The sequence below is a fragment of the Cynara cardunculus genome (assembly GCF_001531365.2).
Source record: "Cynara cardunculus var. scolymus isolate 2C chromosome LG 13, CcrdV1, whole genome shotgun sequence".
Classification (NCBI taxonomy): Eukaryota; Viridiplantae; Streptophyta; class Magnoliopsida; order Asterales; family Asteraceae; genus Cynara; species Cynara cardunculus.
In genome coordinates, this window is record NC_037540.1 from 32,049,126 (window position 1) to 32,063,385 (window position 14,260).

The following is a 14,260-nucleotide window of genomic DNA, read 5'->3' on the forward strand; positions in this document are numbered from 1 at the left end:
CATGAAATTAGTTTCATTACTCAAATTACATATATTTTTTCAATGAAACGGAACACAAATTTCATATTCAACTGTTTTTAAAATTCATATTTTTATAAAATATAATGGTAAAAAATAATAAAACATATTAATGGTAAAACATTTATATTAAGAAGAAATGATTTACCTCCTTCTATATGTAACGTTTCCATTATTATGTTTTCAAAATTAACATTATTTATTACCTTCCAATGTTAATCAGTATACAATAAAATGACTATTACACCCTTACTGATTAAAATTAAAGGAAAAAAAACGGAATTTTCCTATTGGTCGAAAGTGGCTTGCATGGTTTTTATGAATTGAGCGGTTTGCAACGTAACCCTCCTATATATATATATATATATATATATATATGGTTGGGTTCACGTGAGACCAAGGGTTTTTCGTGAGGCCCGTAAGACCAATTTATGTTCATTGATCAAATTTATGAATTAATGATCTAATGGTTGCAAAGTTGCAAGGTGGCAATTTCGTAATTAGTGAGAAGTCTCGTGGCGTTTATAAATGTTCAGATCTGACGATTGTAAATCTAATCCAAGGGTTGAGAATTGGTCTTACGGGTCTCACGAAAAACCATTGGTCTCACATGATCCCAAGTCTATATATATATAGTACACACACATTTGTGTGTGTATAGTTTCTACTGTCTAAAATAACAAAAAATCTATACGATTTAAAAAACATGAATTGCCTCCTTATTTAATGTGGTCCTAACATCGAAAGATACACTATAAGGTGGCGTTTGTTTTTTAAGAGGTGCTGAAGTCTGAATTCACTTCTGATTTTTAAGAGGTGGTGCTGAAGTTTGAAATCTGAATCAGTCAGACTGTTTGTTTTTTGTGTCTGAAATCTGAAGTTTGAAGATGAGAAATCGAGAGTTGATATGGATCGATAGTTGACATAGTTGAGAGATGAGAGATCGAGACAGAATAGTTGATCCAGGGAAATCGAGCGCAAAGAGATCAGAGTAGGTAGGCGACGATTTGAAATAAGAGGTAATAAGATGTTTCTCAACCACTGAAATTTTCAGACCTAATAAGAGTTTTTAAGCTCTTAATTGAAAAAAAAACACACTGAATCCTCTTATGTCTGATCGATTCAGACTTAAGAAGACATTAAGAGCTTTTTTATTAAAAACAAACAGCTCCTAAAATAAGAGTGTTAAATATTGATGGAAAAGGAAAACCAAAAAGAGGTTATCAGCTGACCAAGCTAACCCTCTTGGACGTTTGTCTCTATTTTAAATATTTCATATATAGATTATTATACACTTTATGTTTCTAATTTTTTGTTGTATAAAGAACATGATTAGAACCCTAGAACATATAATTGTTAAAATGTCATGGGTATTTTTAGACCGGAGTTAAAGTACGTAGTATGGTGGAGACTAAGTAGTCGTTTACCAAGCGCTTCATAAGAGAAATGCTTATCGAGTATTACTTACTTTACTAAGTGAGCATGGTAAGAACTGAAAATCTTATCTAACAAGAGGCATAATAAAAACCGAGAATTTTGATCAATAAGTGACAGAGAAGACTCTCACCCAGTTAGCTAGCAGGTGATAAACGTTTAACAACGATCCATTTCATGACCTAGAATGTTATCCGATAAGATAAGTGAAGATGATGACTCATGTTGATAAAGAGTTACTCAACAAAGGTTTAGTAAACGACTTCTAAAATACATAAAAACTCATATTAATGATTGTAGTTCATTGTATGAGTAAAAGGTATTGAACTTATGCATCAAACACACATATAGTGAGAACAATGCATGAATGTCAAAATGAAACAATGAACTAATAGAACATCATTTATTCTTTAAAAGAACCGTTAAGAATACAAGGGATTGGAAAGCTTCAACATATAGATAAGAGAAATGGTTCAAATCTAGCCAATGTGATACTCTAAAACAGTAACATGTCCTTTCAACGAAGGTTAGATAGACATAAATTATTTCAAAATGTCGAACCCCTAGAATAGTAGTGTTTTTTCATACTACGTAACGATACGTGGAAACCCATGTAACTCTAAAAAAAACCTAGTAGAAAATGTGGATTTCAACATAAGTCATGTGTGATACTATGTTTTAATTTGAAACCTATTGTCCCATGAGCAATTCCACATATACTTCAATGCCACGTGTACCATATTCCACTAACTTAACGTTACAAAAAATGTCTCAGAATTCTCTTCTATCTATACTTCATAATCATTCTCTATCTGTGAAGCAAATTATTACAAACAATGAAGATCGCAATCGCTCCCACTTCTTTCCAAAGAAAAGCATTCGTGTCTTCGTTCCTTCGAGTCGATCTTCTATGGCTGCAACTCTCTTACTTTGCCACCCTGAGCGTTTTAGGGTTCATCGTTTTAGCCAACTTGGAGCCAAGAAACCCTCTTGATCGTCCCAAAAACTTCGATCTTCTCTTCACCTCCGTCTCCGCTACAACTGTTTCCAGCATGGCCACAGTCGATATGGAGGTTTTCTCAAATACCCAACTGTTTATCTTGTCGATTCTTATGCTTTTGGGAGGAGAAGTCTTCACTTCAATGCTTGAACTCCAAATCCAAAAGTTTAGGTTATTAGAGATAAAGAAGACTCGGTACTTCGACTCCAATGGCTGTACAGATCTTGAAAACAATTCGAACTCTTTGAAGAACAACGGCATAGACTTGAAGCACGATTCCATGAAGTTTTTAGGGTCTATCGTCCTGATTTACTTCCTTACTGTGCATATAAGTTCGTTTCTTCTAGTTTCTCTATACATAAGCCTTGTTCCATCTGCAAAAGAAGTTCTGAGCAGCAAAGATCTGAACATAACAGTATTCTCAACTGTTACCATAATCTCTACTTTCACCAACTGTGGCTATCTCCCAACAAACGAAAACATGATGGTTTTCAAGAAAGATTTAGGTTTGCAACTAATTCTAATCCCATTAGGCCTTCTTGGGAACACATTGTATCCTGTGTTTCTTCGAATTCTACTGTCGATTCTACGTAAGGTGAGTGATAAGGAGGAGTTGGAGTACGTTTTGCGAAACCACTGGGAGTTGGGGTACAGCCACTTGTTATCAGGGTTCCGGTGTCGGTTTCTTGGCCTAACGTGTATCGGGTTCATAGGTATTCAGTTCGTGGTTTTCGTATCTATGGGATGGAAGTCTGAACTCATGGAGGGGTTGAATCCTTTGGAGAAAGTAATAGGGTCGTTATTTCAAGTTGTGAACACTAGGCACACCGGTGAATCGGTGTTTGATCTTTCGCTCGTTACTCCGGCAATCCTTGTGTTATTCATCATGTTGATGTAAGTCCCCTCTCCTCTCTCCACATCTCTAGTCCCATTTTCTTTCAATCCATGTCGGCACACGAACACGGACACGGACACGGACGGAGCCAGAAAATTTATCTAGGAGTACCTTGAAAAAATGTAAAAAAAATCATGATTGCAAGGTTAAGAAAACTCTTAGGTATATGTGATTTTTAATTAAAAACCGTCCTAAAAATATTTGTAAAAAAGCGGTGGAAAACACAAGCGATCTAAACAAATAACTACGTCTATATTTATACAAACAAGTAACGTTTTATTTTAGAACAAATTTAGAAAACTTGGCATTTATAAAGTAAGAAAAAAATTAATATGAATTATACAAAGTTTCAAATGGATAACTGAGGCCTGGATTATATCAGAAAAAATATTTAAAGCTTAAGGAGGAGGCAATGCCACTTCTGACTCCAAGATAAAACTTGTCTATCCGGCATGATTAATCTATACTATATTACAAAGCATTTGATAAGAACTCTTAAAAACCATTATTTATGCATGAAGTATTGTATATTAATGCATATTACTTAAAATTTAAGATTACAAATAAATTGTGCGTAAATACAACTTATTAAAACTTTATTTTTAAATTCGTATAACTAACTGCAGATAAATATCATCAAATATATGATAAATATCTTATTTTAAATATAAAAAATCTAATTTATAATTACGATAATCATTATCTTATAAAATTTTATTGTTAAGTTAAAAATAAATTACTTCACTAAATCATAAAAACATTATCTTTCTCAAAACCACAAAAACCGTATTATATCAAGAGAGACAAAAAAAATTAAACAAAATATTAAAATGAAAATATATCTCGCTGCATTGTACGTACGAATACCCTTCTACAACATATGAGTGATAGTATAAAAATGTATAAAATTATGTAAGAATTAAAAGATGTGATTAACAAGTAGGTAGGAATCGAGTTGTATGTCGACGATCAGGAGCCCATCATCTCATATTCCAAGTGTGTGAACAACCATTTAAAGAGATGATTTCGCACCTCACTACGAGGACCACGTTTTCATCCTATTTTCCTTCATTTCTCTTCTCTAACGAATAAACTTTAAATTTTATGTCCTCTTTTTTTTTCAACAGTTACATGAATAAATACTATACGTTATTAAAAAGAGAATCGAATCATAAATTAAATAAATCAGTATTAAATATATGTTTTACAGCTAAAATTAAATCATTTCTCCTACGTATATATTAATTAGAACCTCTTTTTTACCCAATTACTCTTTAACTTAGATAGTGATCTAAACAAGTCCCACGTACTACACAACCGATATATTTTTAGGCTTCAAGGTCTGGGATTCGTCTCCATACACCACACACACGTTATTCAGTTGATTTTAAGATGTGGGGTTCAATTGTTTGTACCATTCATTTAATTTGAGATGCTACTACAGATTCATTTTCTATACTATGATTTCATGCCCAGTTTAACATTATTTTGATTCGTACCCTTCTTTTATTTATCATGGATTACATGTTACTGCAAATAACTTAATGTCTACAATAGAGATGAATAAATGGGACTTAGACCTAGGACTAGCCTGATCCAAAAAGGACCGACAAAGGTCGGACTAATAAAATCGGGTTTATAGGATATTAAAAATGTCTAAGTGTCATAAAACTGTCTGTTATAGGACTAAACTTATTTAAAAGTGCTACAATATAGGATGTTTGAGCGTTTTAATATGGTTTTTAGCACATCTTTTCAATACATTGTCGTATTAACTATTTTATAGAACACTAAGTGTTTATAAAATACTTAGTGTTATGTAAATAACTAATACGATACTTTATTCCAAAAGTATCTCGAAAACTTGTTAAAACACCAAAGGCGTTATATAAACTTACTGTAACATTTTTAGATATAACGTTATATATAAGGTTAAATTTATGAAATAGCAACCTACTTTCATAAATTTTTTTATTATAGCATTCTAGTTTCATTTTTCTTTATTACACTAGTGTACTTTAAAATTATTTTTATTAGATTATCGTACTTTTAAAAATCTACTCATTATGGCAATGGGTAACTTGTTATCTTTTAAACCGGTTAACCCCTTATTTTTATTTTTATTTTTGCTTCCTTGGCTTCAATGAGGTGATGTGTTATAACGAGGTGATGTGGATAACACACCATTTTTATGAGATGGCTAAAAAAAACCTATTTCAAATTATTTTTAATGATTTTCATTTTTTATTGCTACTATTTAAAAAATATTTAATTTTTTCTGACTTTTTATTAAATTATATACAAATTAAATATTTTAGAGTACGATATTTCTTAAATGAATATGATATATTATTTTCGGGATAATTATTTTGTTTGTAAAAAAAAGGTAACACTTCTTATTTTAATTTATTTAAAAGAATACATATCTTATAAAAAAATTAAGATGTTAGCGAGATTAATTGTGATCTACAATATTTTCTTTAAAAGATAAAATATTTTCTTTGTATAAAAAGTAACAATTCTTATTTTCTTTTTCCAAAAATACATATTGTTTAAAAATGTTAGCAAGATAAATTTTGTGTTATACTAGTCTTATTAATATTGGTTATTAATGAATAACTTAGAAATTTTCTAATTCATTTAATATATTTATTAAATAATATGTAAAATGTTTAAATAATAAAATATTAAAAATTAAAAGTACAATGTTGTATAGGTGTTATAATAAAATAATTTTGAAAATACAATATTGTACTAAGAATGTCACATTAGCTATAGTACATGTGGACAACCTACGTGGACAGTGAGGTGGTATAAAAACCTGGTATAATGAGTAAATTTAAATTAAAAAGTTATACATCGTTACAATAGATAATTTTTTATAATACAATACCCTAATAAAAAATAATTTGAAAGTATATTAATATAATAAGAAAATCTGGAAGTACAATGTTATAATAAAGAAATTTATAAAAGTAGGTTACTATTTCGTACATTTTACCTTTATATATATTGTTTGGTCTCATAAATCTAAGTTTTTTAATAAATTATTAGAAAACTTTGATTTTTCTGATATTGTTTAATTTCGAAATGCCAACCAATTTTCAATAAACCCATTTAAGACATTACAACAAAACGGATCTAATCATCTATTCAGATATCTTAATGTACCGTTTTATAAGATGTAAGTTTGTAAGACTAAACAATTGTATGTCCTATGTAAAAGCATTGCAATAAATTTATTGAACACTTTTAAAACAGAAAAAGCGTCTATTCTCCCTTGAACATTTGTTTTCCTAAGACAAATTTCCCTTGAACATTTGTTTTCCTAAGACAAATTTTCAAATAATGTCATATAAAAAACGAATAATGCGTTTGATTTTAAATTGTGCCATGAAAAAACTTTTTAAGACGTTGAAAAACGTCTTATAAACTTATTACAACACTTTCATTTAAACAATTGTTTGGTCTCATAACTTAATTCTTATAAAACAGTCTATTATGATTAAAACTGAATAACTAGCTACAGCTACTGTATCCTTTACTTAGTGATTGAGATCGGATCTTTATTCAGGTACCTTCCACCGTACACATATTTCTTGCCGAAAGAAGATAAAGACAATAAGTGTAATGAAGAACAAAAGGAAGGTTTGAATGGATTCCTCCTGGTCTCACCACTCACCTTTTTGATCATTGGAATCATGCTTATTTGCATCCAAGAAGCTGAAAATATGCATAAAGACCCCCTCAACTTTAGTGTCTTGAGCATCGTTTTTGAAGTCATTAGGTCAGTTCCAGCTAAACTTTATCCATGTAGTCGTTCAACTCATTACAACGTCGGACTTATAAAAACGTAAAAATATGTCTAAGGTGCCGTTTACCAAACGCTTATCCGGGTAAGCGTTTATCAAGTCACTTTAGTTTATCGGATGAATATGACAAAAACTAAAAATCTTACCTGGTAAGTGAGGACGAAGACTCTTACCATGGTTAGCGCTTACCGGGATAAATTGTTGCATACGATGCATTTTAGTGAATAAAATCTTACTCTGTAAGTAAGCGATAATGTTGAATTTTACCGGTAAGTGCTTACCGGGTAAGTGTTTAAGTAAACGGCCCCTAAGTGTCCTAAAAAACATCTTCAACAACTTCTTTAAAATGGAAAAAAAATGAAGTTTTTCAACATTTCTTTTCGCTCCAATAGTTTTTTTGAAAATGGAGAAAGTAAGAGAGAGAAAATATCTTATAAATATTCTGTAAAGAAACTAATACGACACTTTATTTCAAAAACGTTTTGAAAATCTTGGTAAGACGTCCTAAAAAGTCCTATGAACTTCTTTTTGAAATATATAATATTTATATACGACAAATGCAACAAATAAACTCATGCACCATCATCACCTTTGGTGAGGTGTGAACCACTGATCTCTGAAAAGGCCAAAGACTACGATACCGCTAGGTCAAATGTCATTGGTAATGTCCTATGAACTTATTGCTAACGCTTTTTAACAGGACATACGATTGTTTGGTTCTATAAACTGAAATCCTATAAAGCAATCTATTAAGACACTCTAATATATTTGACGTCATGTAGTGGTTATGGAAACGTGGGATTGTCATTGGGATATAGTTGCAAACGACAACTTCAACCTGACGGAAACTGCAAAGACGCATCGTACGGGTTCGTTGGAAGATGGAATGGTATCAGCAAACTGGTTCTCATTGTGGTGATGATATTTGGAAGGGTTAAAAAATTTCACAAGAATGGTGGTAAAGCATGGAAGCTATCTTGACATAATAATTAAGTCCCCTCGAATCTCTTGTGGATATAGAGCTTAATGTGTGCTATTTTTCTTGGCTTTTTTCACTTTTTGTGCTTAATGAAGGCGTTCTTCGCTTTTTTTATCCATTAAACGTTGTGCGGGTTAAGTTGTATGTATGATATATTTGTCTATTTGGATAATAAACGAGGCGAAGAGGGATTTAGATTATTTCTAGTGCATTTGAGGTGGCTTATTGGAAATTGGAGGTATGAGGATTCAGATCATGGATTATGTGAATATCTTTGATCCGATATTGATTACCGAGGCATGTCAAAGAGCTTGCTTTTGAGAAACAAAATCGTCGGGTGGGTGGTTCATATTCATTTCCGAATATGGGTGGCGGTTTTGGTCTGAATAATCTTATACCCTGAAAGTCTATGGGTAGCAGCGTAGGGCAACTCCAAAAGGAGCAAGTAGTAGTGGTTTTAACTCAAATGTCTCCACTTGATCTCATTTTTGAAATCGGTTCAAACGAGGTAAAAGTCAAAACTAATCAACCCAGTCAACCTTGATTAACTTTAGTCAAACCTCAAGTCTAAAACTTGATGACGTCCCAAAACGTTAAAATAATCGATATTTAACGTTATAAATTCATCTCTCCAAATTAGAGCGGCTCAAAAAGTACTCAAGTCAAATTACAACGCTTTAATCTCATTGTTAAAGCATCAAAACAATTTAATGAACCTCTGAGTGATATGTTTGATAATGACTCGTTGATTTATCATTTTAACAACTGAACGAATCATTTGCTTCGTATTCAAATGTCTCGATAAATATTTAACAAAATATGACGCTTTACATCCTTCATTTAATTGAATAAATTCATAAACGCCTCCTTATGATATTAATGAATTAATATGTATAGTTTAATAATAATTTAAATTAATTAATATATTAATTAATTTAGAAACTAAATTAATTAACATAATCTAAGTAATTATACCTTTAATAATGTAATAGGGCAAAATGCACAAAATAAAAATCTACTTTCATAAATCTTTTTATTATAGCATTGTACTTTCAGTTTTTTTTTATTACAACAATATACTTTCAAACTATTTTTTATTAAAACATTATACTTTGAAAAATTTACCCATTTTAGCATTGAGTAACCTTTTGATTTAAATTTACCCATTATACCAGGTTTTCATGCCATCTCATTGTCCACGTAGGTTGTCCACGTGTATTATAATGATGTGACTTTCTTATTACAACATTGTACTTTCAAAATTAATTTTTTATAACATCTACTAGTTCTTATTAAACAATTTACTTTTAATTTTAATATTTAGATATTTTACATTTATTTAATAAATATATTGAATGAATTAAAAAAATTCTAATTATTCATTAATATATCAATATTAATAAAACTAGTAGAAGACAACTTATCTAGCTAATATTTTTAAAAAGATGTGTGTTTTTTGAAAAAATAAAATAAGAATTGTTCATTTTTTTTACCAAAAAGATATTAACTTTTAAAGAATATATTATATTTGTTCAAAAACTTTTACTTGACGTATAAATATATTAATTAGATTTTTTTAAATTATTAATTAATATAACAATATTAAAAAAATTGTAGAACACAATTTATTTCGTTAATATTTTAGAGAGAACTCTAAAAGATATGTATTTTTTTAACAACATAAAATAAGAAGTGTTACATTTTTATAAACAAAATATATCTCGAAAATAATATAGTATATTTATTTAAGAAATAAGTTACTCTAAATTATTTAATTTGCATGTAACTTAAAAAGAAAAAATTAAAAAAATTAAATATTTTTTAAATCATAGCAAAGAAAAATAAAAATCACTAATAATAATTTGAAATTAGTTTTTTATTTTTATTTTAGTTAAGTCATCAAAATGATGTGTCATTCACATCACCTCATTAAAGTCACACAAGCAAAAAAAATCAAGGGGTTAACCGATTTAAAAGGTAACAAGTTACCTATTGCTATAATAGGTAGATTTTTTAAAATGCAATGCCTTAATAAAAAATAATTTGAAAATACATTGGTGTAATAAAGAAAAACAAAAAGTAGAACGCTATAATAAAAAAATTTATTAAAGTAGGTTGCTATTTCATACATGTAACCCTAATCCTAATCCTAATATAATATGAAATTAATAATCCACATGGGCTTAATATAATTAAATGTCCAATCAGACAATTACCCAAAAACCAAATTGGAATAACTAAAAGCAACCATTAGGCCTTTTATTTTCTTTTACTATAGCCCAGACAACCGGCCCAATAATAGGCTTCAGCCCAAGACCTGCAGCCCAACATTGAGCAAAGCCCAGCCTAATCGGCCTCGTCCCTTAAATAGTTTGCTTATCATCCGTTTTTTATGGACTTATTACTAAAACTCTAGAAAATTATTTTATTCGACCATAATTTTGGTTCTGGAATATAAGGACTTACACAAAATGTGTTTGTTGAGCATGTTTTCATACCAGAATGAGTGTTAGTAGAGTTGATGAGCCAAACTAGTTGGACAAGTTTGCACTCCGAAATTCGGTTTGCTAGTGGCAGTATTTCAGACTACTATTTGACTTTATCTTGTATTGATTTACTTTCGGCAACATGACAAACCAATCTGCTTTAGTGACGATCTTGACGTCACTTCAACTAGTTTTCAATTTTGTTGAATGCTTTTTAGTCTTGGATCAATACAGATAGTTACAAGACTTGTGCAAAGAAAAAAAATCCTATATTTTCTATTTTCAAAATATAAGTTATAGTTCAGATTTCATCTATAGAATTATTACGAAGTAAGAACATCGGACTAGAATAATTTAGAATAAAATGTGGATTCTTGAAAAACAAGATGGACTGATTAAAAAGATAGGTCAACCCGATTCTCCTAATTGGATGGAGAATAATCAAATCAAAAAATTGGTATCACACTTTATTTAAGTTATGAATCGGATGGTGGCCAAGATCCAAACACTTGAGCTTCCTGTGGTTCGTATGTCAAATCACGTAAGTCATATCCTATTTAATATTGTATATCAGATATGAGTGTTACAAGAGTAATAAAACTTTCTATCTAAGTGTTGAATCGGATGTTAGTTGTATTATTTATACTTCTGATGGTTGAGACGAATACATAAGAACAAGAATCAATGAAAATCATCAAGTATTGAATCCCATTTTCTCATTAAACTCTTTTTGTTTCTAACCCACTTGTAAATCTGTAAAAAAAAAAAAAAAACTCAAAATTGGACATTGAAAACTAAAATCTTAGATGTAAACATACTAAGGTTAAATAGAGGACTTAAAAACGAACCGAACCATGTAAAGAACTCAAAATTTGGTTGAGCTTAGAGGAAAGTATTGGCTAAATAAATCTAAAGGCTTTTTTGGCTTTTTTTTTGTTGACCTAGTGAGCCAATAGGAGGCCTTAAAAATCAGCATTGATGTGTCTTTTTCAGACAATCAGATCGGTCATATTTACAAAACAGAACCCTCAAGTATGAGAAAATTGACACTGACACACCCTTGAACCATCAAATATTGGCATTTAACCACCCTTGCATCAATACTTTGGCCACTTTACATTTTTTTACCCCCAATCTAACATTTTCTTTCATTTTTAGTCTTATTCAACATAAACTCCTTTTTTGGGAAACTCATGAGTTGGGTTGATCATATTGAAGACATTTCAATAACTCAACCTAATGTTTACAATTTGAAATATCTCAACTCAAATCCAAGCCAAAATGCAGCCCAATCCAACCTAACCCAATCCAAACACTACGGGTTGGTCGGGCTGATACTTTGGTACATCAAAATATTATTGTTACCTTGAATATGTTGTTCTTTACTCATAATTCCTTTTTCATCGTCAATTTTTTGGTATAACTTATCCATACTCCTTATAAGTATATCACGTTCAACTACTTTTCTCAATTTGCATATATATGTTCATATTGAATGAACATATATACGAAGGAGTTATATAGAGACAGAGAAGAGATTGATTACATATATATATATATATATATATATATGAAGAGGGTACGTGATGATATAATTGTCTAGTGTACATAGAGACTTAACAATCATATTAAGTTCAAGAAATAAAAGAATATAAAGTTTATCAGGTTAGGTTAGGTCAAAATGATCATAACCTGATAACTGTTGGTTGAAAAATTTACAACTCGATTACACATGGGGTCACTACGGGTTTCTCACTTTCATTAAATGGCATGATTGGCCCATTTTCATGTTTTTCTTCACATTTTTTGTCCAATTAAATAAAAACCAATTTTATTTTATTTTCCTTTTCTTTTTCTTTTTCATTTTCTTTTCATATTTATTTATTTACCCCATTTTTGGGTATCACACTTTGCATATAAATATGTAAGGTATAATTATGTTTCTCGGATGTAAACAATTAAGAATAATTTGCTACTTTAGAGTTATACTGAATCAGAGTAAAATGCTTGGCACAATTGGAATGTATAAATTTAGATGAAAGTTTATCTTAATATCTCATAAATAAGAATTATCTCTAAGTATACAACCTCAGACTTTTCATAAGTCTGAATACGTGGTCTCAGACTTTTTATCAAGTTTAAAGTAGTTTCTTCTGACTTTTGTGAAATCTGAGAACATAGTCTCAGACTTCTATAAAAAAAATTGAATACAAAGAGTTTCAAGTAAACTAAGATTTAAAGGAATAATCCAATTTAGAACATTCTTAAACTCTGGTTAAATTACAGCTAAGATCAAGTATAAATTTATTTAGCATACCTAACTTGCCAACAAAGAAATTGAATCTATTTTCATATAATGTTTTTGTAAAGAGATTAACAAGTTGATAATTTATTGAACAAAATACATTCCTATTATCCCCTTCTCAACATGATTTTTGATAAAGTTATACATAATATCAATGTGCTTAGTCTTGGGTGTTGAATAGGATTTTCAGTGATGGAAATTGCACTCTTGGAATCACAATAAATGGGGGACTTTGTTAAATGTATAACCATAGCCTTTGAGCTAGGTTTTCATCCATATGACTTGTGAACAACAACATGCGGCTGTTACCAGCTTATCACCCAAAAATTGACATGATCTAGAAGTGTTTTTTCTATCGAACTTACAACCTCGATGATCTGCATCTGTAAATGCTATTAATTCAAAGCTAAAATTCTTAGGATACCATAGGCCTAGATTTGGTGTGCCTTTTAGATATCTAAGGATCTTTTAAACAACTACAGAAGTCGGATTCCTTAGTTTTAGCTTGGTATCTTTCACATAAACATGTAGCAAAAATTATATTATGTCTACTAGCTATCAAATAAAGCAATGAACCAATCATGTCTCTATAAGTCTTTTGATCAACGGATTTTCCGTTTAAGTCTGCATCAATTTTGACTCTAGTGGTCATTAGTGTCTTTATTAAATAACAATCAAATATATTAAATTTCTTCAAAATATCTCTGACATACTTAGCTTGATTGATGAATATGCTTTCAGGATATTGTTTAACTGAAGGTGAAGGTCAATTCTCCCATCAAACTCATCTCGTTTTCATAATATTTTCAAAGTTCTTACAATACTTTATGTTAGTTGACCCAAAATAATGTCATGCACATAAATCTAAATCAAGATTAAATCTTTATCTTGCTTCTTCAGAAATAGAGCAGTATCAATAGTACATTTCTTGAATCTAGGCTTAATAAGAAAGTCAGTCGGAGTGTTATACCATGTTTTTTCAGTCGGTTTTAGTCTATACATAGCGATAGCCTGTCCAAAACATATACATGATTTGGATGCTTAGAATTTTCAACATATACCTCTTCAAGTAGCACAGCATTTAAAAAAAACATATTTAAATTTTATTTGATATAATTTAAAGTTGTGTGTTCCATAAGCAAGCAAAATCTTGATTAATTTAATCCTAGCCACGGGTTAAAAGGTCTCATCATAATTAATTCTCTCTTAATTATTGACAATATCCCTTGGCTACCGGTCTATCTTTCTTTGTTTTTACTACTATATATCCCATCTTCAGCTTTCTTATTTCTAAAGACGTATTTAGTTCCAGAGATTGATTTATCTTTTGG

General features: G+C 30.1%; 1 protein-coding gene across 1 annotated transcript; it reads left to right on the top strand.

The window, feature by feature from the left end:
• The first annotated feature begins 2,288 nt into the window (after positions 1 to 2,288).
• On the top strand, positions 2,289 to 8,277 carry LOC112524983 (sodium transporter HKT1-like). The gene is made up of 3 exons (XM_025134928.1): positions 2,289 to 3,346; positions 6,922 to 7,134; positions 7,942 to 8,277. The coding sequence occupies exons 1-3, from the start codon at positions 2,289 to 2,291 to the stop codon at positions 8,138 to 8,140; spliced, it is 1,470 nt and encodes a 489-aa protein (XP_024990696.1). The 3' UTR covers positions 8,141 to 8,277.
• The last annotated feature ends 5,983 nt before the right edge of the window (positions 8,278 to 14,260 follow it).